This window comes from Megalobrama amblycephala, linkage group LG8 (genome assembly GCF_018812025.1).
Source record: "Megalobrama amblycephala isolate DHTTF-2021 linkage group LG8, ASM1881202v1, whole genome shotgun sequence".
NCBI classification, from domain to species: Eukaryota; Metazoa; Chordata; class Actinopteri; order Cypriniformes; family Xenocyprididae; genus Megalobrama; species Megalobrama amblycephala.
In genome coordinates, this window is record NC_063051.1 from 5,638,296 (window position 1) to 5,662,116 (window position 23,821).

General features: G+C 35.3%; 1 protein-coding gene across 5 annotated transcripts in view; it reads left to right on the forward strand.

The window, feature by feature from the left end:
- The window catches only part of cntn4 (contactin 4), a 197,361-nt gene that overhangs the window by 84,465 nt on the left and 89,075 nt on the right, over nt 1-23,821 (forward strand). For all 5 annotated transcript variants that reach the window (XM_048198885.1, XM_048198887.1, XM_048198888.1 and 2 more), the window contains one exon: nt 16,769-16,864. In XM_048198885.1, the coding sequence (XP_048054842.1) occupies nt 16,769-16,864 (96 nt within the window). The remainder of the gene's footprint in view (nt 1-16,768; nt 16,865-23,821) is intronic.

A 23,821-nucleotide genomic window follows, 5' to 3' on the forward strand; every position in this document is an offset into this window, starting at 1 on the left:
AAAGGGAGGCTCTTCTTCTCTTTCTGCTTATTACCCATTCACAATCTGAATACAAGTTTAGTTTTCATGCTGCTAAGTACACTGCAAATTTTCTGGATTGACAACCGTGTTTAAATGCACTATTGAATTGGAAACTGCAATGATTGACAGTGATAACCAATGAACTGGACAAAACGGGATACAGTTTGTTAAAGTACTTAATTCAACAGTTTTTGCTCTGGTACCAAAATTGGTACCGAGAACTGAAAGTGTTTTGCTATAACTGTTGAATTTTCCCCTATCATGACTCTAAAAAAATCACACTGATTGGCTGACCCGTCTTTGCATATGGCACTGATAGCAAATTACAAACAGGCCTTTCCGATTGAATCCTGTTCCCAGCAAGGCCACTGCCTGAAGACGATGGCACTGCAGGGCAGGGAACAATTCTGTGGGGAGGAAGTCTGCTGTCATCGTAAGACGATTGGCTGACAGATCCATCAATCGCTGGTCTCTGACCTTACTAGGCTTCAGTTGTTGTCGTGTGGTGGGGGCATGCGTCTCTGACTGCTCCACATCCATCTTCTTTATTACTCTCTCCATAGCTTAATTAACTCCGCCGCATGATGGAGTGGTGCAGGTTCAAGAGAATAATTTAAAGGGCAGCTGATGTTATTAGATGGGATATTTTCTAATTTGGTATCTAATGCAGGAGAATTTGTAGGAGACCACGTTGTGCATTAGAATGCATAAAGGTGAAGTCAAGAAGTCATATTTCCAACTTGAATTCATTTTAATTCAGTAAAGTGGATGGAGGAAGATGCTGATTTCATAAAGTAGCTTGGAGAAATTAAAAATGGAGGTTGGTTCATATGTATACGCTCTAATGTACTACTAAAAGTCAACCAAATTTAAAAAAAAAAATGTTATTTACACTTTAAAAATTGATGAAAAATATTAATGACTCATCTTGCACTGGCATCACATGCATATCCCAATATTTCTCTAATAAAATAGACAGTGTGAGTGTCTTTCATGGAAATATAATTACTCATCTCATAAAGAATTGTGAATTACATAATTGAATAAAAATAATATATAATAATATATAGATATGTGTTATATAAAACTATTGAAAGATTTAAAATTATATATTTGAGAGACTAACTCAACTATGTCATTTTTGGTGCAGTTGCTGTTGAGCTCTCACTAGTTATTGTAATATACTTCATCATGACCATAAATTTGGCATTTAAACATTTTTTTTTTTTTTTTTTTTACATTTAAAATCACACTTGTGGTTTCTACAGGAGCATATATCATTCCTCAACAACCTCAAAATTTGCAGTTCATAGTTGTTCTGTTGATGTTATCATGAAAAATACATTTCTATATGGAGAAAATGAATACATTTTTACATCAGATGACGGACTGTTACACTTTGGTTATTTTGTTTCAATAAAAAATGCATTAACACAGGAAAGAAAGCTATTAGTTAAGCCATTTCATGGCTTTATTTGTTTTTTATACATAATTTTATGTAATTTGCACAAAAGTGTGGTTTTTATGCACACTTTTAGCAGCGTTCTGTCAGGACTAGCTTTAGAAATAATAGGTGGCTCATGAACTAGTTTGCGTCTCTTAGAATGTATTTGTCTGTAAACAGCTCTGGCTTTTCTTTTCAAATAAATGACTGGGAAAATCACTTAATGAGTGAAAATACATTTATGGTTACTTTGGTGTAAGCTTGTACGGTGCCTTTGTGTGCTTTCAAATTATCAAAAGTACAGGTTATTAAAGAGACTTTCATTGGATGTGATAAAATGTTTTTTGTTTCTTTTTTTTTCATTCTCTCTGAATAGGACTGGATGAATTAAGCAGATATTGAAAGGGTTGTCAGTAGGTGCATAGGAAATGAGAAAAATTGTCAGTGTCGATGCACCAATCCCTAAAGCAGTAATTGCATTCTGGGGAATTGCAGAATGTTTTTAATTAAAATGCCACTGATAGAGAAGGCTGTGTGCTGCGTCTTAATCGTATTTCACATATGTACCATCTTCTCATTTTCATTTTTGGGTCTTGAAAAAGACTTCGCACTTAATGTGCAATAACAATTAAAGTTCTATTTGACTTTGTAAGAAATTAAACTCTGTATCTGTAGCGTTAACAACATGTTGAACATTGTGGTGACAGGTTGAATAGAATACTTTGCAGTTCAGCTGATGTTATTTGATGGGTCGGTGAATGCTGAAGATATTACCTACTATATATAGTGAAGATACCATGTCTAGTCATCGTAAGGGCTATATCTCAGTAACAGTGAGGTTTGGAGTCTGATTGCATAAATGCTTGTTTTCTTTAGCAGTAGTTTCAAACATCGTCAAAATTGTCTTAAATTAGGATTGTTTTTGTGAATATTATTCACTGTATTAGAAATAAATGACTAAACCACAGTGCCATACATTAAAGCAATTGTGAACTACTGTATATAATTTAGTCTAAACTGTATTCTTTATAGGTGTCAGGTGTCATTTTTATAAATTCCACTTTTATACAGTTCAGTAATTACTCATTCTATTGGCTGAAACATGGGTTTGATATTTTTGTGTGCTGTCCTTTTGCATTTCAAGGCTGTATCATTACTACATGGCACAAGCTGATTGGTCTCTGTTGATTCGGCAGCAAATGAGATTGTTTGCTCAACATTTAAATAGTTTGGTTAAATGTTTGTTGTAGTCTATAGTCCTGCAGTGTGCTATCAGAGCTTCTTTGAAACCCTCCACCTCCCCCAGCTCCACCTGCCTAGATCTGCTACTGAATTTTTGTGTCTATTTATGCAGCAGCATCATATCTTACATGCTCATAGTCTCAGCCTTCAGACGTTGTCCACGGACCATTGGCTGAACATCTGATGCATAAGGCAAACAAAATAGGAAAAACTTCAGGAGTTTCAAAGTCGTCTGATTGGTTGAATTCCACAGGATTGCTGGGAGACGTGTGTGTCGCATTCTTTAGCGGCCCACCTGGAAACAAAGCAGTTGTGATGGCAAACCCCCTCATGGAAGAAGAAAGCTGTCGTTTACAATGAGTGCTGATCTATGATTAGGATAAGCTAAATGCTAGATTTTACGAAGTATGTGAAGTTTGCGGCGCCGTTGTTGCCGTAAACTTGCACAATATTCTTGATTGAATAATTTATTAAATGCACACTGGTCCGTTATTGTAGTGACATTGAGTTAACATTTTCGCGCCCCTAAACATGACGCGGAACAAAACAAACTGTCGGTCAGATGTCCTCTTGGACTGTCCTTGGCCAATGAAAGCTACAATGGAGTCCAGGCCTTCTGCTGTCAGTCTGAAGGTCTGGTAATGCGAGACTAACCTGCTCACAGCAGATTGTCTGTGTATCTATTAGCAGTATCAAGTCCATACTTGCTCTGCAGCAGCAACAATCTACAGCAGCAGCGTAGCAGATCTAGTCCGCCAAGACCAAATACATTAACATTGCCGTATTCAATAACATGCTAAAACTATTCTGAGAGTTGTCATGATTGAAATATTCTTAAAAATAAGAATATTTCGATAATGCATTTCAAATACTGATATATTGTGTACGATGGCTTTTCTTTTAGATAACATAGTTTAGATAGTTTCGTAAAACCGGTGTTCTTCTCATTTCCTTTTCAAAAAATAGTTGCTTCCCATTGTGACAGCTTACCCCATTTAGTGTGCCAACATGCCCCACTGTTAATTTACAGATATTTATAAACTATTTTCTGAGCAATATTGGTTTGTAGCCAATGTGACATCTAATAAAGAGAGAAAGCGAGAGCTGTTAATTTGAGGAATTTCTATTTATTCTGTCCCAGTTGACAGTAAAAAAACAGCTGGAGTTCATCTGCAAGTCTGATTTAAGTATTATACCTCCTTCCTGTGGTGGGAGGGTTGTATGTTTCACCAGTCTTTATAAAGACGTGACGGCTCACTAGGACCATGATAAGTTATGCTGGCATTTACAAATCACCCACAGTGGCGGCACTTGATAGTCAGGTTCATTTAGATTACTGTACATCCCATCAGATCGGTTTTGCAGAGCTGGAAGTTCTTCAGTGGTGTCGTTTTTCTTCATTTCAAACTGTTATGAATTGCAGAATAGGAAAGTGCTCATGGGACATTACATCATTGGCAGCCTTATGTCTTATGTCTTCTTAGTCCAATTGCATACCTGATACTCGGATGAATTTACAAAATGTGGTTACATTTTTTTTTCAATAATCCATGTTACAGTGTAATTATATTTTTAGTACTGAGTAATTAACTACATTACTATAGGGTTAGGATTAGGGTTTTGATTTGAGTTAGTTGCATGTAATTATGCATATAATTTATAGTTGTTACTACAGTAACTACATGCAACATGTGTAACAAGGACACTAAAATAAAGTGTTACCCAATCTGTTGATTTGAGAATAAATAAATTCCCATTAAGGTTTTTGGGCAGAATTGAAACATTTCCCCATTGGAATATAGGTATAAGTTTGACTCTTATTTGCATTTGTATTTACAAAATTTTCAATTTGTCATGTTTATCATTTTGCAAGTTGTTGGGCCTTTGTGTGTAGCGATAATATTCTTAAATGTCCACATCTGATTCTAAGTACATGACTAATTGTGTACTTTAAACAGTTGAAAATGTTTGGGAGCTGCTTAATGTTTAATGTAAAATTTATGTCCTGAAGCCAAACCAGTTGAGAAGTACTGATTTATTGTATGCATGTGAGTGTTAAATGCCTGTTTACCACATTTTTATTTTATAACACTGCATTTCCTTAGCCTGAACTGTTTAAATGAATACCATCTGGATCCCCCCCAGCCCCAACTGTTTATGGGGATGCGTGTGCGTGTATTCTTTTTAAAGTTGTCTCTTCATGTGAGCGGTTGGTGCGGGGTGCTTTTATGCCACGTTTCTTCAGGGGAAATAAAAAAGTGAATGGTTTCAGCTGTGTATATTAAAAGAAGCATTTGTTTAAGTACCCCCCCCCCCTCCTTTCTGTCTATTTCAGTTTCTTTTTGAAAAACCTCAGCTGCGTGCTATCCTGAAGGAAACAGCCCGCTGAGTACTTTCAACAACAATAGTCCCTTTGCTCTTTTTGCTGTGTGTTTATGTAGCGGGGAGCACCACTTGTAACCTCCCCAAAAAAGGGCAGACAAAAAACACTATAGTGACATCAAGATTTGGTTTGTCAGTAGCCCAATAAAGATAAACCGGCTGCGATCAAAACTGGTGCGCCCCACTCTCGCTGCGGACGACCATATGTCCCCTCTCAAAATCACTATGGCTTTTATCTCTATCCAAAATATACCCAAAAAGACACTCTTTTCTTCTTTTTTTTCCTGCCTCAAATTAATTCAGTACCTTAGATGTTGAATGTGTTTGTCCACTTTGTTCTTGTAGGCTCTCAGTTTTATGGCTTCTGTTAGTCTTTTATCTAACATCCTGTGTTTCATTGACATGAAAGTGGCAGTACAGCCCTTTGTTGCCTTCCCATCATGTTGAGGTAGAATCCAATAGGGTTATAATCGTGAGTGCTCAAGCACACGCTTTTTGGCTTGCTGCTTACTGGCCACAATCCAGGTACTACAGCCAGAATTTCCTTGAAGATTAATGTGTAAACTTAACTTAAATATTACTAAAGCTGTATTTTTATGTGTATATAAAATACATAGTTATAATACATAATACATAATTAATGCATTTCCAAAGTTGCTAGCCACTTAGCATTTTCACTGGCCACAATTTTGACATCGATACCATGGGGAAAAGCTGCCATATATAATTTTTTGTAATATTATCTTATAATTTGGCAGCAGATATATTAGTATATTATATTACACTTTAAGACCTGACACACGGATCCATGGTGTCCTATTTTGACATTATTTTGTGTGTATTTGACTGTCAAAGAGCAATAAGCAGCGAAAAAGAACTCAATTTAGTACTGAAAGGCAGCTTTATGTGCACGCACTTTGGGTGTGAGCTCAAAATCTATATATATACCGTAATTCACTGACAAGCCACGCAATATCACGTTCATATCGCAGATGAATCGCCTTCGATAATGAACGTGATATTGCATGGCTTGTCAGTGAACTACGGCTCTGTCTATTAAATGGCGCTCCATTTGAAAGCAGGTGATGGCGATTTAGCGGTAATCAGGGAACCGGCTTTACTGACGAAATGCGCGTGACAATCGCATGCGATATATCGCCCAGCCCTAATATATATATATATATATATATATATATATATATATATATATATATATATATATATATATATATGTATATGTATATATATATATATATATATATATATATATATATATATATATATATATATATGTATATATATATATATATATATATATATATATATATATATATTTATGTATAATATATATATATATGTATAATATATATATATATGTATAATATATATATATATATATGTATATATATATATATATGTATAATATATATATATATATATATATATATATATATATATATATATATATACACACACACACACACATTTTAAATTCCTGCAGTTTGCTTTTTGGAAATAAAATTCATTATATTTGAACATGAACACGCTTATGACACACTTGACACATCTCATCAATGTAGCTAACCATATCATGCATATTCAGGGTAGTAAAAAAAATTGTCTTATTGAAATGCTTCCCATATGTTTTGTTGAGATGTCCAAGTCTATGATAAAGAGTTTTGGTTTCATGTCTAAAGTATTCATTATAATTTTTTCACTTGCATAGGTCAGGCAATTGGTTATTTTTATGTGCAAAATTTTACATTCATGATTAATGTTTTTTCATATTTAATTCTGTTTTATTTTATTTTAAGCTTTATAAAGGGTGGTGAGCTCATGCAGAAGGAAAGTGCACTTTTTAAGTTACATCAGTTTTTTTTTTTTTTAATTGTTTGTCCACCTGCCAGTGGCTCCACTCAATGATTAGTAATGAACTCAGTTTGATTGAATACACTGTTCCTCCCATCAGTTTTACACTAACAGATACTAAATCAGAATTTTTGTAATTTCCTTTCAAAACAAGGATTTTAACATTGTGTCACATTAATATGAACAAATGATGAATAATTTGCATGCCTCATTCCCGGCTATGCCCTGACATTCATAAGGGTAATTAGCTTGCGAGTATTACAAGTATTAACAGTCTGTCAATAAGCTTCATACAATTCATGACACATCTGTGACTTGAATTCATTTCAGTGGCCTTTGGAAACTGAGCATTTGGTGGGCTTTAGGAAAAAGAGCCAGCTGTCCTGATACAGATTTTTTATGTTTATTTGATTTATTTTCATTTTTATTTTAATTTAAGCGCTTGTACTTTGTTTTTGTTTTCTTGGTACAAAGTGGGATTTTTAAAGACACAATAAGTTGGACCAATTACTAAAATCGGTGTGAGTTTCAGCGTAATTTGGTGTAATTCCTACCCCATTTACCATCATCCGCTTAAAAAATAAAATAACCAGCGTGGTTTCAACAGCTCATTGATGCTGATTCTCTGTCCTAGTGAAAAAGCAATTACATAAATTACTCCTTCATTACAAACTGCTCATTGCAGAGGTGTATGAGCCTTTACCGCAGTCACATATTAATCTGTGCTTTCCCTAATAGAAGACCAGTGTTTCAAATTGCAGCTGACTCCCAGGGTTAAAAAGAAATTTATATTTTAAGAAATAATTAGCCAACATGACACATCCTAGCTGACCTTATAGTCATCTTCATAAACCATTGAGCGTCATAATTTTGCACTTAAATCTAGCCCTGAAGCATAACCAATCTCTGGTCTGTGTTTAGAGGGAAGTGAGGAAGATTTAGCATTGATTTAGCCCATAAAGAGGCATTTCATCTCTGCATCAGTGCTCCAGGTGACACCACAGAACCAGGATCATTGGAGATGAGGTTAATGTGGGTTAATTCTTCTGATTTGTGCAATATGTGCCATTAAATGTCACCGTTAGCATGTGGCGTGAGAGTTAGTGCTGTTGAACACAGCCTTGTTTAGGATATTCAACCTATAAAAGAGCTCCTGGTAATTATTTTGTTAGATGAGGCCAGTTGTTAGGTGTTCTTCAACATGAGTCACTCAAGTAAAGGGGTCTCTGAACTTTGATGTACTTTTCAGCTGAGCGACTGCAAAATCCCTTTGAGGAAGATGACAGCGGGGGCTCGCAAAGCTGACTTCACGCTTTCGAATTCAAAAGCGTGCTGGTCTCGCAGAAATTTTTTACATCAGCATCTATATTTTTGATCCTTAGAAGTGCAACAGGGATGCCATTAAAAACTCTCTTCAGTGATTTAATGTCAAATAATTTCAAGATTATTCCAGTCATGTAGAAAGCGGAATTTAGTTGTGGGTTTTAGGTGTGGGAGTTAAACAAATTAATTCATGAAGTTTCTCAATTTCCTCCTTTTTTTTCTGTGGGGACGTTTTCACACTTTTTAATCCAGTGAATATTTCTCTTGGTACTGTAGGTTTATTATTGAAAGCCAATTTCTGGATAGACGAATACCTTAAAAAGATACAGTTCACTAAGCACATGCTGTTTTATTATTATAGTAGTGGGGCATGTTGTCACATTGGGAACCTGACAATAAACAAATAAACTATTAAAATTATTATATAATACATAATTATGATTGTGAAACAGCAAAAGTGTACAAAGTAACATACAAACCATTTATTTGGTGATATTGCAATTAATGCATTGTATAAAACTAATTATATACAGTAACACACATACAGTATAATAACCTGCCTCTACATAAATGTGACAACTTGCCCCATACTGACAATCTGCCCTCATTTTATTATTTACACTTGTTTTTTCTGTTAATATTCATCTTAATTGAAGTAACGGTTATGGTTTTGGTTAAAGGTGCCCTAGATTCAGAATTTGAATTTACCTTGGCATAGTTGAATAACAAGAGTTCAGTACATGGAAAAGACATACATTGAGTTTCAAACTCCATTGCTTTCTCTTTCTTATGTAAATCTCATTTGTTTAAAAGACTTCTGGAAAACACGCGGATCTCAACATAACACCGACTGTTACGTAACAGTCGGGGTGTACGCCCCAATATTTGCATATGCCAGCCCATGTTTCCAACATTATGAAAGGCATTAGACAAGGGCAGCCAGTAACGTCTGGATCTGCACAGGTGAATCAACAGACTAGGTAAGCAAGAACAACAGCGAAAATGGCAGATGGAGCGATAATAACTGACATGATCCATGATAGCTAGGGCTGTCGCGGTTAAGGAATTTCCCTTGCGGTATTTTTGAGTGGCTCAATAGCGCGATATGCGGTATTACCGCCATTTTTTATATATATATATATATATATATAGAGAGAGAGAGAGAGAGAGAGAGAGAGAGAGAGAGAGAGAAAGAGAGAGGTCATATTCAATAACGAAACTAAATAGAGCATTGAAGTAAAGAGAATGTCAAAATAAGGGTCTACAAAACAGAACATAAACCTGACAATAAGATGGTAGAGATATTGTTGTATGTATAATAGTTAGTTTCGATCCTCGAATCCGACTAAACAAGACTTTCTGCTGATATTTCACGAGTATAAGCAGAACTAACGTTACTCATCTCTGCGCGTTCTAGACGGGCTGTCACTCAGTGCAGTTACATTGTTGTGACACAAGGTGGAGGCAAGGGACTGTCTTTGAGTCTTTAAACCGTTCATTCAACTGCACGTTCAAAAACGCAGATTCATTCAAAGAGAGATGAAATGAAACAAGCTGTTGAAATCATTTTAACGTTGAGCGCCACTTTATAAGGCTCAGCTGACCAGTAATGCTTCGATGGTAAGGCAGAGATTTCGCTATCCTTGGACACGACAACTTTTTTTTCACGAATATAACTTGTGTCTCGGCCTGAAGGACAGACGCAGGTAATCGCACGCGCTCAGTCGATCTCTCTCACATTCACTGTCTGTTTAGGCTTGTTTAGTGCAAATCTACGGAGCCTCTGTACAAATCACCATGGTACACATTATGCTATCATTATTACCTTATTTAATATTTAGTACACGCGTATGAAGTGTAAAACGAGAAGGACATAGCCTTTCAAAAAATAGAAAACATGCAAATATCGCGGTTGCTGCGGTTTTTGCAGTGTTCTGCGGTTGGCTCGTCAAAAGCGCGGTATTACGAAATTGCGGTTATCGCGACAGCCCTAATGATAGCATTATATTTTTAGTGATATTTGTAAATTGTCTATCTAAATGTTTCGTTAGCATGTTGCTAATGTACTGTTAAATGAGGTTAAAGTTACCATCGTTTCTTACTGAATTCATGGAGACAAGAGCCGTCGCTATTTTCAATTTTAAACACTTGCAGTCTGTATAATTCATAAACACAACTTCATTCTTTATAAATCTCTCCAACAGTGTAGCATTAGCCATTAGCCACGGAGCATAGCCTCAAACTCATATAGAATCAAATATAAACATCAAAATAAATACTTTACTCACATAATTCGAAGCATGCATACAGCATGCATGACGAACATCTTGTAAAGATCCATTTGAGGGTTATATTAGCTGTGTGAACTTTGTAAATGTGCTGTAATATAATCGAGAGCTCGTGTGGCAGGGAGCACGCGAATTAAAGGGGCGGCGCGCTGAAAAAATCAGTGCATAGTTAATGATGCCCAAAATAGGCAGTTAAAAAAATTAATTTAAAAAAATCTATGGGGTATTTTGAGCTGAAACTTCACAGACACATTCAGGGGACACCTTAGACTTATATTACATCTTGTGAAAAAGCATTCTTGGGCACCTTTAAATATAACAACCCTGGTTTGAAACCAACATATAAAAAGCTAGAGAAAACAAGTGTGTTTGTTAGTGTGAAATTTCCCTGTGTGACAACTAGCCCCAGCGGCTAGCCTATTGCATGGGTGCATCATCTAATTGTTGTTCATTTTTGTCTCTGAAAAACAATAAAAGATTCTGTAATGAAGCACATTTTATCAGTTCCCACCTGAGACTTTGCAAAGCGCCCATCCATGCATTCGATCTGCCTGTACGAATTACCTTTCCCAGTGATTTTAGGCGACAATTGCGCAAGGGACAAGCAGGAAGCTGTTGTGACTTGCTATTGTTTTCTGTCAATTGTCAAATCTAAATTAGTTTCAAAGGAAAGGAAATTCAGTTTTTGATGCGTTTTTTGGAACGGCTTTGTAATGGTTGCCGGCATGCTTTGAGATGAATACAACTCAGAGGGGGCCTGATAACTGCAGGAGCCATTAAAAGCACTCATGTGTGGCTCACGCTTAGCAAAACACCACCACGGTTGGGCAGGAGCACTCTTCTGTTTGGAGGGACTCATTGATTTTGTCCTCATCTTTACTCCCAATCTGTTAAAGCGTCGTAAAATTACATTGCTGGTGATTATAGATTCAATGTTTTGCGATTGAGGTCTGTCAGTGAGCTTTTAAATACGATGCAGTCTTTAGTAAAGAATCCTTAAAAACCTTTGGGCTTTAGTGTTAAGCTTGGACCACGCCGCCGTTTGTGCTGCAGACATGATTGATAACTCAAATCATGTGAAAATGCAAAAGAAGAATTTTGAAGATCTGCTTTGTCCATATACTGAGAATCAGTGGGGTCCAAAATAACTTTAGACTCTATTGAATTTCATTATATAGACAAAAAAATCACTGCAACACATTTCAACATATCTTCTTTTGTGTCCACAGAAGAAAGAAAGTCATACGGAACGACATTAGGGGCAGTAAATGTGATCTGTGCTGGCAAAATGGGTCACAATGAGCAACATTTTCATTCTCTATTAAAAACCTTCAAAATGATGTATGATTTGTTGGAATGTGACAAAAAATGACTGAGCTACACCGGTTTGAGTCAACAAAGTCAATTTTGAGTTTTTAAGTTTTCTTAAGGTTCCAAAAATAAAATCAAAAACCTTAAAATCCATTTGGTGCAGACCAAGTCAAAACCCACATCTACAGATAAAAATAAGTGTGATAGTAAGTAAGATTTTTAATGTCTTTAAATGAAGTTTCGTCTGCTCACCAAGGCTGCATTTATTTAATTAAAAATACAGTAAAATCAGTAATATTGTGAAATATTATTAAAATTGAAAATAACTGTTTTCTATTTGAAAATATTTGAAAATGTAATTTATTCTTGTGATGGCAAAGCTGAATTTTCAGCATCATTACTCCAGTCTTCAGTGTCACATGATCCTTCAGAAATCATTCTAATATGCTGATCTGCTGCTCAAGAAACATTTATTATTATGTACAAAATATTTGTGTACAATATTTTTTTTCAGGATTCTTTGATGAATAGAAAGTTCAAAAGAACAGCATTTATTTGAAATATAATCTTTTGTTACATTTTAAATGTCTTTACTGTCACTTTTGATCGATTTAATGCATCCTTGCTGAAAAAAAAAAAATTAATTTCTTTAAATTCTTCTCAAAAAAATAAAAATAAAAATTCTTACTGACCCCAAACTTTTGAACGGTAGTGTATAATGTTACAAAAGCTTTGTATTTCAGATAAATGCTGTTCTTTTGAACTTTCTATTCATCAAGGAATCCTGAAAAAAAAAGTGCACAACTGTTTTTAACATTGATAATAATAATAAATGTTTCTTGAGCAGCATCATGTGACACTGAAGACTGGAGAAATGATGCTGAAAATTCAGCTTTTCCAACACAGAAATAAATTACATTTTATATTATATTCCAATAGAAAACAGTTATTTTAAATTGTAATAATATTTCACAATATTACTGTTTTTACTGTGTTTTCAATTAAATAAATGCAATCTTGGTGAGCAGACAAAACTTCTTTTAAAAATATTAAAAATCTTACCAATCCCAAACTTTTGAACGGTACTGTACCTATAGACCTATATTATGACCTACTGTATCACACGGATCTAATATAATGATAAACATCAGATGCTTTTCCCCAACAGTTAACCAAACATTCACTTAAGGCATAACAGATAATGGCCTGGTTTCACAGACAGGGCTTAGCCTAAGCCAGGATCAGGCCTTAGTTCAATTAGGATATTTAAGTATCTTTTATAAATGTCCAAAAACATTATTGGTATACATCTTGTGACAAAACAATGGCACTGACATATTTTAAGATATGTCAGTATAAGTTGCTTTCAGTTAAAATAAGGCTTTAGAAGGCTTTAAATACAATGCTTCTACTGCTTGGAATACCTTAAAAAAACATCTTAAAGCTCACTATGCTTCCATCACTAAATGAGTTTAAGTTACTTTTAACAGATTGTGTGTTTTACCCTTTGGTAAATTGCTGTTGTGATCCTTGATTGTATTTTTCTGTCTTGATGTGTATTTGTATGTTTATGTTATTGTTGCTGCTTTCTTGGCCAGGTCACTCTTGTAAAAGAGATTTTAATCTCAATGAGTTTTTTTAACCTGGTTAAATAATGAATGAAATGAAATGAAAAAAATAGCTCAAACATGCATTTTATTCTAGGACTAGCTTAAGCCTTGTCTGTGAAACCGGGGGAATGTTTGCATGAATACTCGCCAAGACAGATTTGTTTGAAATACAGTAATTCTGTTTATATGTGTATATCGGGATCGCGCGCTGTCTGAGGCGTCTTTGTGCGAGCGCTTCGGATCTGTCGGTCAGCGTGAGTATTATCATTTTGTTTTCATCAGCATGAGTCAGCCATTTTCACTTTTTGCCTCAAAATGAGCCTGTGTGCATTTCGACTCATTTTGCCAGCACGGGTCACGAATGACAGAATTTTTATTTTTGAGTGATCAATCCCTTTAAGAAGAGTGATCTGACCTACAACTCACTGAGTGACACCCAATTCAAGAAGTTCTGCCATTCAGTTAAGAGAGTCAATTGTCTGTTAGCATTAGCTGAACCCAAACCAATTTTTGTGGAATTTGAGCTGAAGCAAAATATTGATACTATTTGTCAAATTGTTCTGAAATGTAGTCTTGACAAACAGGGTTGTAAAAACCTTTAAAGGGTTAGTTCACCCAAAAAACAAAAAACAAAATAACGACTTTTCAGAGATATCTAGTGATGGCCGATTTCAAAACACTGCTTCGAATCCAGGGACGTGGGAACAATATTGTGAGAGGGGGGGCGGGATTCTTGGGGGGGGGGGGGTGTTAGTGTAGGCCTATAGTAGGCTGTGTTATGTATCCTGATTGACTTTATGATTAGTTAAATCTGTTTTGCACATGCATCGCCACAGAGTTAACCATTTCAGACAGTACAGGACAGCCTCTGTCTCGTTCACTTCACGTCTGTGGGCGTTATGCACAGCTCAGTGTGGCCCAGGCATGGCGCCAGGATTCCAGTAATTGTGGGTGGGCCTTAAATTAAAAATGTTAAATTAAAAAAAAAAAACGTTATCCAATCACTGCTTAACCTAATAAAAAAATCTTGACTAATATAGCCTACTGTTATATTATCTGTGCGTATACATAATATAGATTTTAATAGCTTGATGCTCTTTAAATATTTTGTTGCATTGTTAAAAGTTTCGGTGCATAGGACAGACCTATCCGCGATCGCTCTCCATGGTTCTGACCAAAGAAGAGCGCTTTGGAATCTCCATTACGCATGAAACACCTGGGCTGCGTTTCCCGATAACATTGTCTCTTAGTGCGCTACGAAGACTCTTAAGGTATAACTTAACTAAAGGTAAAGGTATATCATTGCTAGGCGTCTTCAGGGCTATCATCCACTCACGAGGCATAGGCGCTGAAAGGCAGAGGCGCTGGCGCCCTCCTAGCAACGGCGCTGTTTTTGGTAAAACATGATTTTGACGACTTCATTAAGTTCTGTTTTATAGAAAACTCTTTTTAAAAGATATTCGTTTTGTATGAATTGTATCTTAATTTTGATCAATGTTTTATCAATCAATTGCCCATATTTAATAAATAAGAAGCAAATATATAGCAGACAATGTAATAACCTTAGTGTAATTGACAGAATTACTAAAAAGTATTTTGCTACCTAAAAGTTAAAGATTTTTTGTGTCACGCATGCATGCATGTCTATTTCCCTCATATTAAATATAAAACGCATGAGGACTGATATTTTTCCAATGTCTGGACTCCTTCATTAATGGAGTATATAAACAGACGTTTCAATATATTGGTATTAAATGAATTTTCTGAGAATTTATATTTCAAGTTTTTACAGCAAATGTCGAAATGCGCGCTCTTTGGTCCATCAGTGCTTGAGTCACTGATCACATTAGAATAAAATATCTCATAATAAAATACAAAATTGACTGATTTATGAATGTATATGCTGCCCCCCCCCCCGCCTCCCCTGTTCCAACATCTATGTTCGAATCTTTTGTTTCGAATCAGTGATTCTGATCGTGTGTCAAAATGCCAAACTGCTGAAATCATGTGACTTTGGCACTCCGAATCACTGATTCAAAACAAAAGATTCAAATCAGTGTTTTGAAATCGGCCATCACTAGATATTGTTGAAAAGTCGTTATTTCGTTTTTTTGGTGCACAAAAAGTTTTAAGATTGAACCACTGAACTCACATCAACTGTTTTAAATATGCTTTATATGACATTATTTTCATTTTTGGGCGAACTAACCCTTTAATGCTCTATTGCGTTTGAAAATAACGTACCACCTACACTAAACCCTAACATAAACCTAATCAACAGTGTTAACAAAAACAAACGTGAGATAAAGTATTTGCTGAAGCAACCATGCCATTTTTGCTTGCTTCCACAAGTCTTTGAGCTCTTTTATTGAGACTCTGCATCGCAAGTGTAATGCTGAGCTACCAAGCAAGTTTACTGTCAGAAAAGCCTTATGGAGCTGATTATGTGATGCAAATGTTAAAATGTATTAGTTTACAAATCATGCACTATGGTAAAGTGTTTTGAAGTCATAATATTGTGCAAGGAAACACATGAAAATAAGTGTTTATTAATCAAATATCTGCCCCCGTTATCATAATTTGTGTGAAAAGGAATTAAAGTTGTTTGTGTTTTACTGACACTAGTGTTCATTTCAGATGGAAACTGTAGTGAATTGTATGAATAGGTATGTCTTTCAAGTTGACATTGATGTAGCTGTCTGGGGGTTGTTACCAAAATGGCCGCAGAGTGAAATTACTTGCCTTAAAAGGACTTTGAAACCACCTACTGTATATAACACCTTATTAACCGAATAGCAATGCAATAAAATCCACTTAAAACACCTTAGCAACACATAGCAATGCATTCTGGTGGAGAGTATTGGAAAAAAAAAGAAAAGAAAAAATCTACTTTCACTATCATATTCAAAACACAGCAGGATGTTATGGATGTCAGTAATATATGCTAGACTTTTTTCCCAGTCTCTTTGGCCCCTATTTTTTGAATTTTACTTTCACCCTCAAATTTTTTTTCCCCCCATTTATTCTAGTCTGAGTCAGCAAGAGGCTCGAGCTTTCTCAATAAACAGACTCAATGGTGTGGTGATATAGCCCCCAGCCCAGCTGAAGGCTATTTACCACGTCTGTATACACACTCCTCCAAGGCTTCAACTTTGTGTGGCTCGCTGATTGTAGCATAAATAGTTTTCGGGGAGAAAATTACAATCACGTTGAATGTGCTGTATATATTTAGCATAAATGTAATGTTTCTCTGTCTTTTCTCTCCTCCTTTTTTTAAGACCTGGAAAACTTCAAAACCCACAAGCGGAGTTCTGTGTCTGTCCGGGAAGGGCAAGGAGTGGTGCTTCTCTGCGGGCCGCCCCCTCACTCTGGAGGTCAGTACTACTTCTAGCTCGTTCATATTTCATTTACACCTCATTTTTTCCAGAGGAGAGCTCTTCCGGCAGTCTCCCGGCACTCAGTTGTCCAATCTGCGGATCATATAATCCCATCAGCATCTCTCAATTCTCTGACAGCGTGTGTAGGCAAGCCCAGCCGCCCTCCGGAGACGGAGCTGTTTGTGTGCAAACCCTCTTCCACCCTCACCTTCCTCCCTGTAGCGTCAAACAGCATCCCTCCCTATACCGAGCGAGGGATGCAGGTCAGAAAGCCATAAATCACAATCGCTCTCTTCCTGTGTTACACAAAGACCCTGAAGCATCAAGCATTTCATCCATGTGGGGCTGCTCCTCCCATGTATTTCTCCCAGAGTTTCTCTGCCGAATCTCACGTCTCTACCTCCAACATGAAATGTTCATTAACTCTGCCATCACTTTGATGGCCTCTATCAATTAACCAGCAGCATGTGATTTAACTGCTTATTAATGGTGCCAGCAGTGTTGCTTGTTAGAAGAAGTGCTTTGTTAGCATTTATTGCACAATAGGTGCTTTTCACTTGGCCTTTTTGAAGAGTGGCATGGATTCGAAGCGTTTGTACTTTTGAAACGTGAGCTAATTAACATTGCGAAGCCGAGGTTTCCAAAAAGAACAACTGAAAAATGACAGAACAGCATCCAAAAAGATATTATAGCATTGTCTGTAATATTACAGCACTTGCATTTTTTAAAACCAAATTTATACTGACAGGTTTGTGCGCTATTCTGAATTCTGAATGTTCCTGAATTCCTACATTTGAATTGAAATGGAATTCAACTTCAGAAACGCAGAATTTTAAGTTTCTGCATCATGTAGAATTTAAAATAAAATGGATTGAATCGTCCATAAACATGTTATCACGTTATGTTTAATAATATACACCATGGACCATGATGGATGAACACCATTTTTCACATACTTCTTAATTTTAGCCTTCAAAATAGCTATTATTTCATAACTATCTACACAAATTAAGATATTTTTGATAAAATCCGATGGCTCAGTTAACAAGTTAATTTACACTTTCAGTGCCCAGAAAGGTACTAAAGATACTGTATAATTAAAACAGTTCATGTGACTACAGTGGTTTAACCTTATCGTTATGAAGCGACGAGAATACTTTTTGTGCGGCAAAAAAACAAAATAACAACAATTTTATTCAACAATATTTAGTAGGGGTGTGACGAGAAGGGTATCTCACGAGACGAGACGAGCCTCGAGATTGAGTTCACGAGAACGAGACGAGACAAGATTTTTACACACTATTTTTAAGAAATCCTCAATGTCGAAATACATGACTAGAAAAAATATTCTGCAGGTGTATTTGAAATGTTTTAACTAATCATCTCGTAATGAATGTCATTTCAGTTCTACTTTCTTAGTATGAATTATCATATGCAGTAAAAGACAACAATACTCAAGTACTGTAAAAGGTTTTGCCACAAACTCAACTGACTGACTTCTCTTCTGTATGATTTCAGTCTCTTCAGGCCTTACTGTACATGATTAATGAGCTTCTACAACCTTTGACCTCCTAACTGAACTCCTCTCCACAAACTGATCATAGAAATGAAAACAGTATAAATAAAAATGTTAACACTTTACAATAAGGTCTTATTTATTAACATTAATGTATTAACCAACATCAACTAATAATGAGCAATATATTTGCTACAGTATTTATTAATCTTTGTTTATGTTAGTTAATAAAAATAGTCATTCATTTTTAGTTCATGATAGTTCACAGTGCATTAACTAATGTTAACAAATGAAACCTTATTGTTTGTGCTTAATAAGATTAAGAGAAACTGTTATTTGTTTTTATGGTAACACTTTACAATAAGTGCAACCATAATCGCACTCTCTCAATATTCAAAAGTGCAAATAAGACCAATTTTTTCTTTGATACAGAGCTAAGAGATGGTTACAACTACACTGCCCAGCCTAAAATAGCTTTCATATTGAGAGATATTTGCATTCATCAGGGAGCCGCTTTCAAAATGCGGGTATTGAGATCGCGTTTGAATGCGTGCGCGCGTTTACTTTCACTTTTAGCGATCACGCATAACACTGTAAATATGGAGTGGCGGCAACCGTTATCCAACTGAATTAAATGTTTTTTATTTAAATACAAAGCAAAACGACAGTGGAGGCGTAATGTAAACGTAGAGGTGGCATATTCTTTCCCAATCATCCTAACACTCTGTCATGGCAACAACATCACGAGACTACTTTTCGCCTCGACGAGAAATCTCGTCACATATTAGTCTCGCGAGATCTCGTGCCACGAGATCTCGTCACACCCCTAATATTTAGTGATGGGCGATTTCAAAACACTGCTCATGAAGCTTCAAACCTTTTGTTTCGAATCAGTGTTTCGGAGCGTGTATCAAACGATCTCAAAACTGCCAGAGTGTTACGCACCACTGATTCGAAAACAAAAGATTTGTAAAGCTTCAACTATTCTCATCGCTTCATAACATTAAGGTAGAACGATTGTAGTCACATGAACTGTTTTAAATATGATTTTAGTACCTTTCTGGGTGTTTGAAAGTCTAAATTAACTTGCTGTCAATGCAGGCCTCACTGAGCCATCAAATTTCATCAAAAATATCTTAATTTGTGTTCCGAAAATGAACAAAGGTTTTATGGTGGGGAGTAATTAATGACATAATTTTCATTTTTGGGTGAACTAACCCTTTAAGCTGCCAGCCAGCACCAGCATTTTTTTATAATTTTCACCAAATTTTCATGGCCCTCAGAATATTTTGTTGAATGAATGTCTGAACATACAATATATTAAAAAAAAGAACAGAAAAAAAAAAAATTCTAGCTTCATGCATTCTTCTTTTATCAACGCTTGAATGTGAGTAAGTTTCATAAAAAAGCTGAGAAAATGGCGTTTTTGTCAAGTACTTTGTCCGGATCAGATTTGGAGCAATGATCAAAACATAGATGTAGTAGATCAAGTCCATCAACACATGCAGAGCTTCACAGTCCTATACATCTTTATTCTGTAATGTTAGGCGGTTTTGATTTAAAAGCTGTTTAAAGGGTTAGTTCACCCAAAAATGAAAATTATGTCATTTATTACTTATCCTCATGCCGTTCCACACCCGTAAAACCTTCGTTAATCTTCAGAACACAAGTTAAGATATTTTATTTGAAATCCGATGGCTCCGTGAGGCCTCCATAGGGAGCAATGACACTTCCTCTCTCAAGATCCATAAAGGTACTAAAAACATATTTAAATCGGTTCATGTGAGTACAGTGGTTGAATATTAATATTATAAAGCGACGAGAATATTTTTGGTGCGCCAAAAAAAACAAAATAACGACTTATTTAGTGATGTCCGATTTCAAAACAATGCTTCAGGAAGCTTCGGAGCACAGATGAATCAGTGTATTGAATCTGCTGTTCGGAGCGCCAAAGTCATGTGATTTCAGCTGTTTGGCTGTTTGACACGCGATCCGAATCATGATTTGATACGCTGATTCATTATGCTCCGAATCTTCCTGAAGCAGTGTTTTGAAATCGGCCATCACTAAATAAGTTGTTATTTTGTTTTTTTTGGCGCACCAAAAATATTCTCGTCGCTTTATAATATTAATATTGAACCACTGTACTCACATGAACCGATTTAAATATGTTTTTAGTACCTTTATGGATCTTGAGAGAGGAAATGTCATTGCTCCCTATGGAGGCCTCACGGAGCCATCGGATTTCAGCTAAAATATCTTAATTTGTGTTCCAAAGATTAACGAAGGTTTTACGGGTGTGGAACGGCATGAGGGTAAGTAATAAATGACATAATTTTAATTTTTGGGTGAACTAACCCTTTAATGTGTGATGATTGCCTTAAAATGTGCATAAGCAATGCTTTTATTGCTTGTTTCTGCTTCTTTTTTGCCTGTGTTTTGATCCAGAGATTCTGTATATTCTTTCAGATGTGTAATAGCGCCCCATCATACAGTGAAGACGTGGATTGCCGTAAATTTATCAGTGGCGTTGTGTCATACAGTAAATGATGGAAAATGTCAATGGCGCTGAAAGAGTTAATTATTTATGCCTTGTTGCTAATTCATTCAAATTCTACCTCATGAATTGAAAGTGAGATGATTTCTGTCAGGACCACTATCGTCACATATGATTGATAATGCATTTGTACTGGCGGTATGATTCTGTTCTGGGCAAGAACTCCCTGCGCATCCATGCAGGAAGAGCAGCAATAACCCCCTTAGGGTAAACAGAACAGGACCAACATATGCAGATATCATTAAATGTCATAATTTAACATGTACACATATTTCAAGAATTAGTCTGATTCAGGGAAATAATAAGGCCAATCCTGACTGAAGAGAGGAGGAGCTGGGGATGGAGGAGGGTCATTTGCTCCTGAGAAATGCAATAGCTGCTGATAATACCGAGGAGCTTATATAGATGCTGTCGTATTCCTATAGGTAGACGTAAAGTCACCTGGGAGTCAGCTGATGCAAGCTTGACTGACGTGACCTGCCAGAACTGACGCTAATGCTGGTTTTTTAAATGCTAAATCTTTCTCAATCCTGGTGCCTGGTGGAGCTGCACAATAAGACAGATTTTAAACAATAGCACAGCACAGATGTATTACATAAATTGGACAAAGGAAAGACACTGATATCATAGAGATTAGTAGCAAGCTCTACAGAGCTGGTAGAGCTACAGAAACAGTTATATGCTTGTAAAGCCTACATTGAGCTATTTAATCAATCAATAAAAAACAATAAATCAAATCTAGTTGGGTGATCAAAACTATCTGTTATAAAACTTGCTTCTTGGTTTAGTACAGTAGATGTGACAAGAGGTTAGACTTTATTCTCAAAATGTTGAATCAAATTACATACCAAAAAGGTTTAATCTGTGCTGAAATGTAGCAGATAAGTGGGCTGTTACATTCAGTGGGGTCTGCTTTCTAAATTTGGCAGCTACAGGAATTGGCAAGGCATGAAAGAAATCAGATTAGACAAAGATTCTTCCGGCTAGTTATAAATGGTATAATTCATCACAAAATATATATATATATTTTCTGATAAGCTATTTATTTATAGATAATTGCATTATGTTTTTGTTGTGATGCTAAATTTCTTCTGTGATTTTTGTTAAGCATTAGAAGTTGCTGGAAAAATGTGTGGCTCTCTTTTTCAAGAAATTTTTCAAGAAAAGCATTTCTTTGTAATAAAATGTTTGAATTAACTATTTGCCTACCAGTAGACATATTAACATATATATTAAACACTGTGTAAACATACTTTAACAAAATATATATATTGCCCATTTACAGAGGCTCTTGGTTAAAAATAATACCCGCCACATTACGATATGAAGCTGTTAACAGTATCTGATGTCTGCAGCTGGCACATTTATTTATTTTTATTTTTTTGTCTGTCTTTGATGTTGGCTCACAAAATTCTGTGAAGTTTAAGAACTTGTTGCCTTTGTTGGATTTGGTGATGTGTTTTCTTCCCCTGACTGTGTGGCAGCTGGTTGGTTTGCCAAAGCTTCTTTTCAGCTGTCTTCACAAATTAGAAGAAAATTCATTTTGGTGTTGGAGCATGATTTATCTTTGACTCATAGAAGGAAACACAGAGCATAGGAGTAAGAGGCTCTCTGAAAAGGAACTGTTATTACTGAGATTCCGTGTGCAACGCATCTGAATTTAAACAGAAAGAAGCCTTTGCATGTTAACTTTTATTATGTCCTTGTCGCTGTGGCACTGTGGAAGGAAAAAGCAAGACATGCTCTGTTAACTTTACAATGAAAAAAATAATAACTGAAAGAGTTTGCCTGAATCTTCATAAGGAGGCTAGAATGTCAAAGATACAGTTACTCCAGGACCAAGTCAATACTAAAATATTTTTTATGAAAAATGTATCAACAACACATTATTAGCAGTACCACGTAATGAAAGCCCATGTACTGTATGTGCTCAGGTTTATCTGAGAAGAGAACTCATGTCATGTAATAAGTACTGTAAAACTGTAAAAATATTTTTACAATTAAAAATTGTTTTCTATTTAAATATATTTTAAAATACAAAGCTAATTTTTCATTACTAAATAATCATCGCTCCAGTCTTCAGTGTCACATGATCCTTCAGATATCATTCTAATATGCTGATTTGATGCTCAAGAAAAAGTTATTATTATTATTATAATTATCAATGTTAAAAACAGCTGTGTACATTTTTTTTTCAGGATTCTTGAAAGTTCAAAAGAAATATAAAGTTTTTGAATGTCTTTACTGTCACTTTTGATCAACTTAATGCATCCTTGCTAAATAAATGTATTAATTTCTTTAATTCCTTTCTAAAAAAAAATCTTACTGACCTCAAACTTTTGAACGGCGGTGTATAATGTCACAAAAGCTTTCTATTTCAGATAAATGCTGTTGTTTTGAACTTTCTATTCATCAAAGAAGCCTGAAAAAAATTGTACACCAAATTAGACATGTTTCTTGAGCAAAAAAATAGCATATTAGAATGATTTCTGAAGGATCATGTGACACTGATGGCTGAAGTAATGATGCTGAAAATTCAGCTTTGTCATCACAAGAATATACTGATTTTACTGTATTTTTTATCAAAAAAATTTTGAACCTTGGTGAGCATTATTTTCTCCAAAACTTAAAAAAATTAATTAATGTATTATTTAATTAATTAATAAATTAATTAATTAATTTATTTTTTATGTACCTATAATAATAATAATAATAATAATAATTAACATTTAAATAATATTATTAAATATTATTATTATTATAAATAATTAACATTTTAATAATATTATTAAACATTATTATTATTATGTTTTACTATAATATTAATTATTTATTATAAATATTAATTTTAATTGATTTATTATAAATATGAATATAAGAG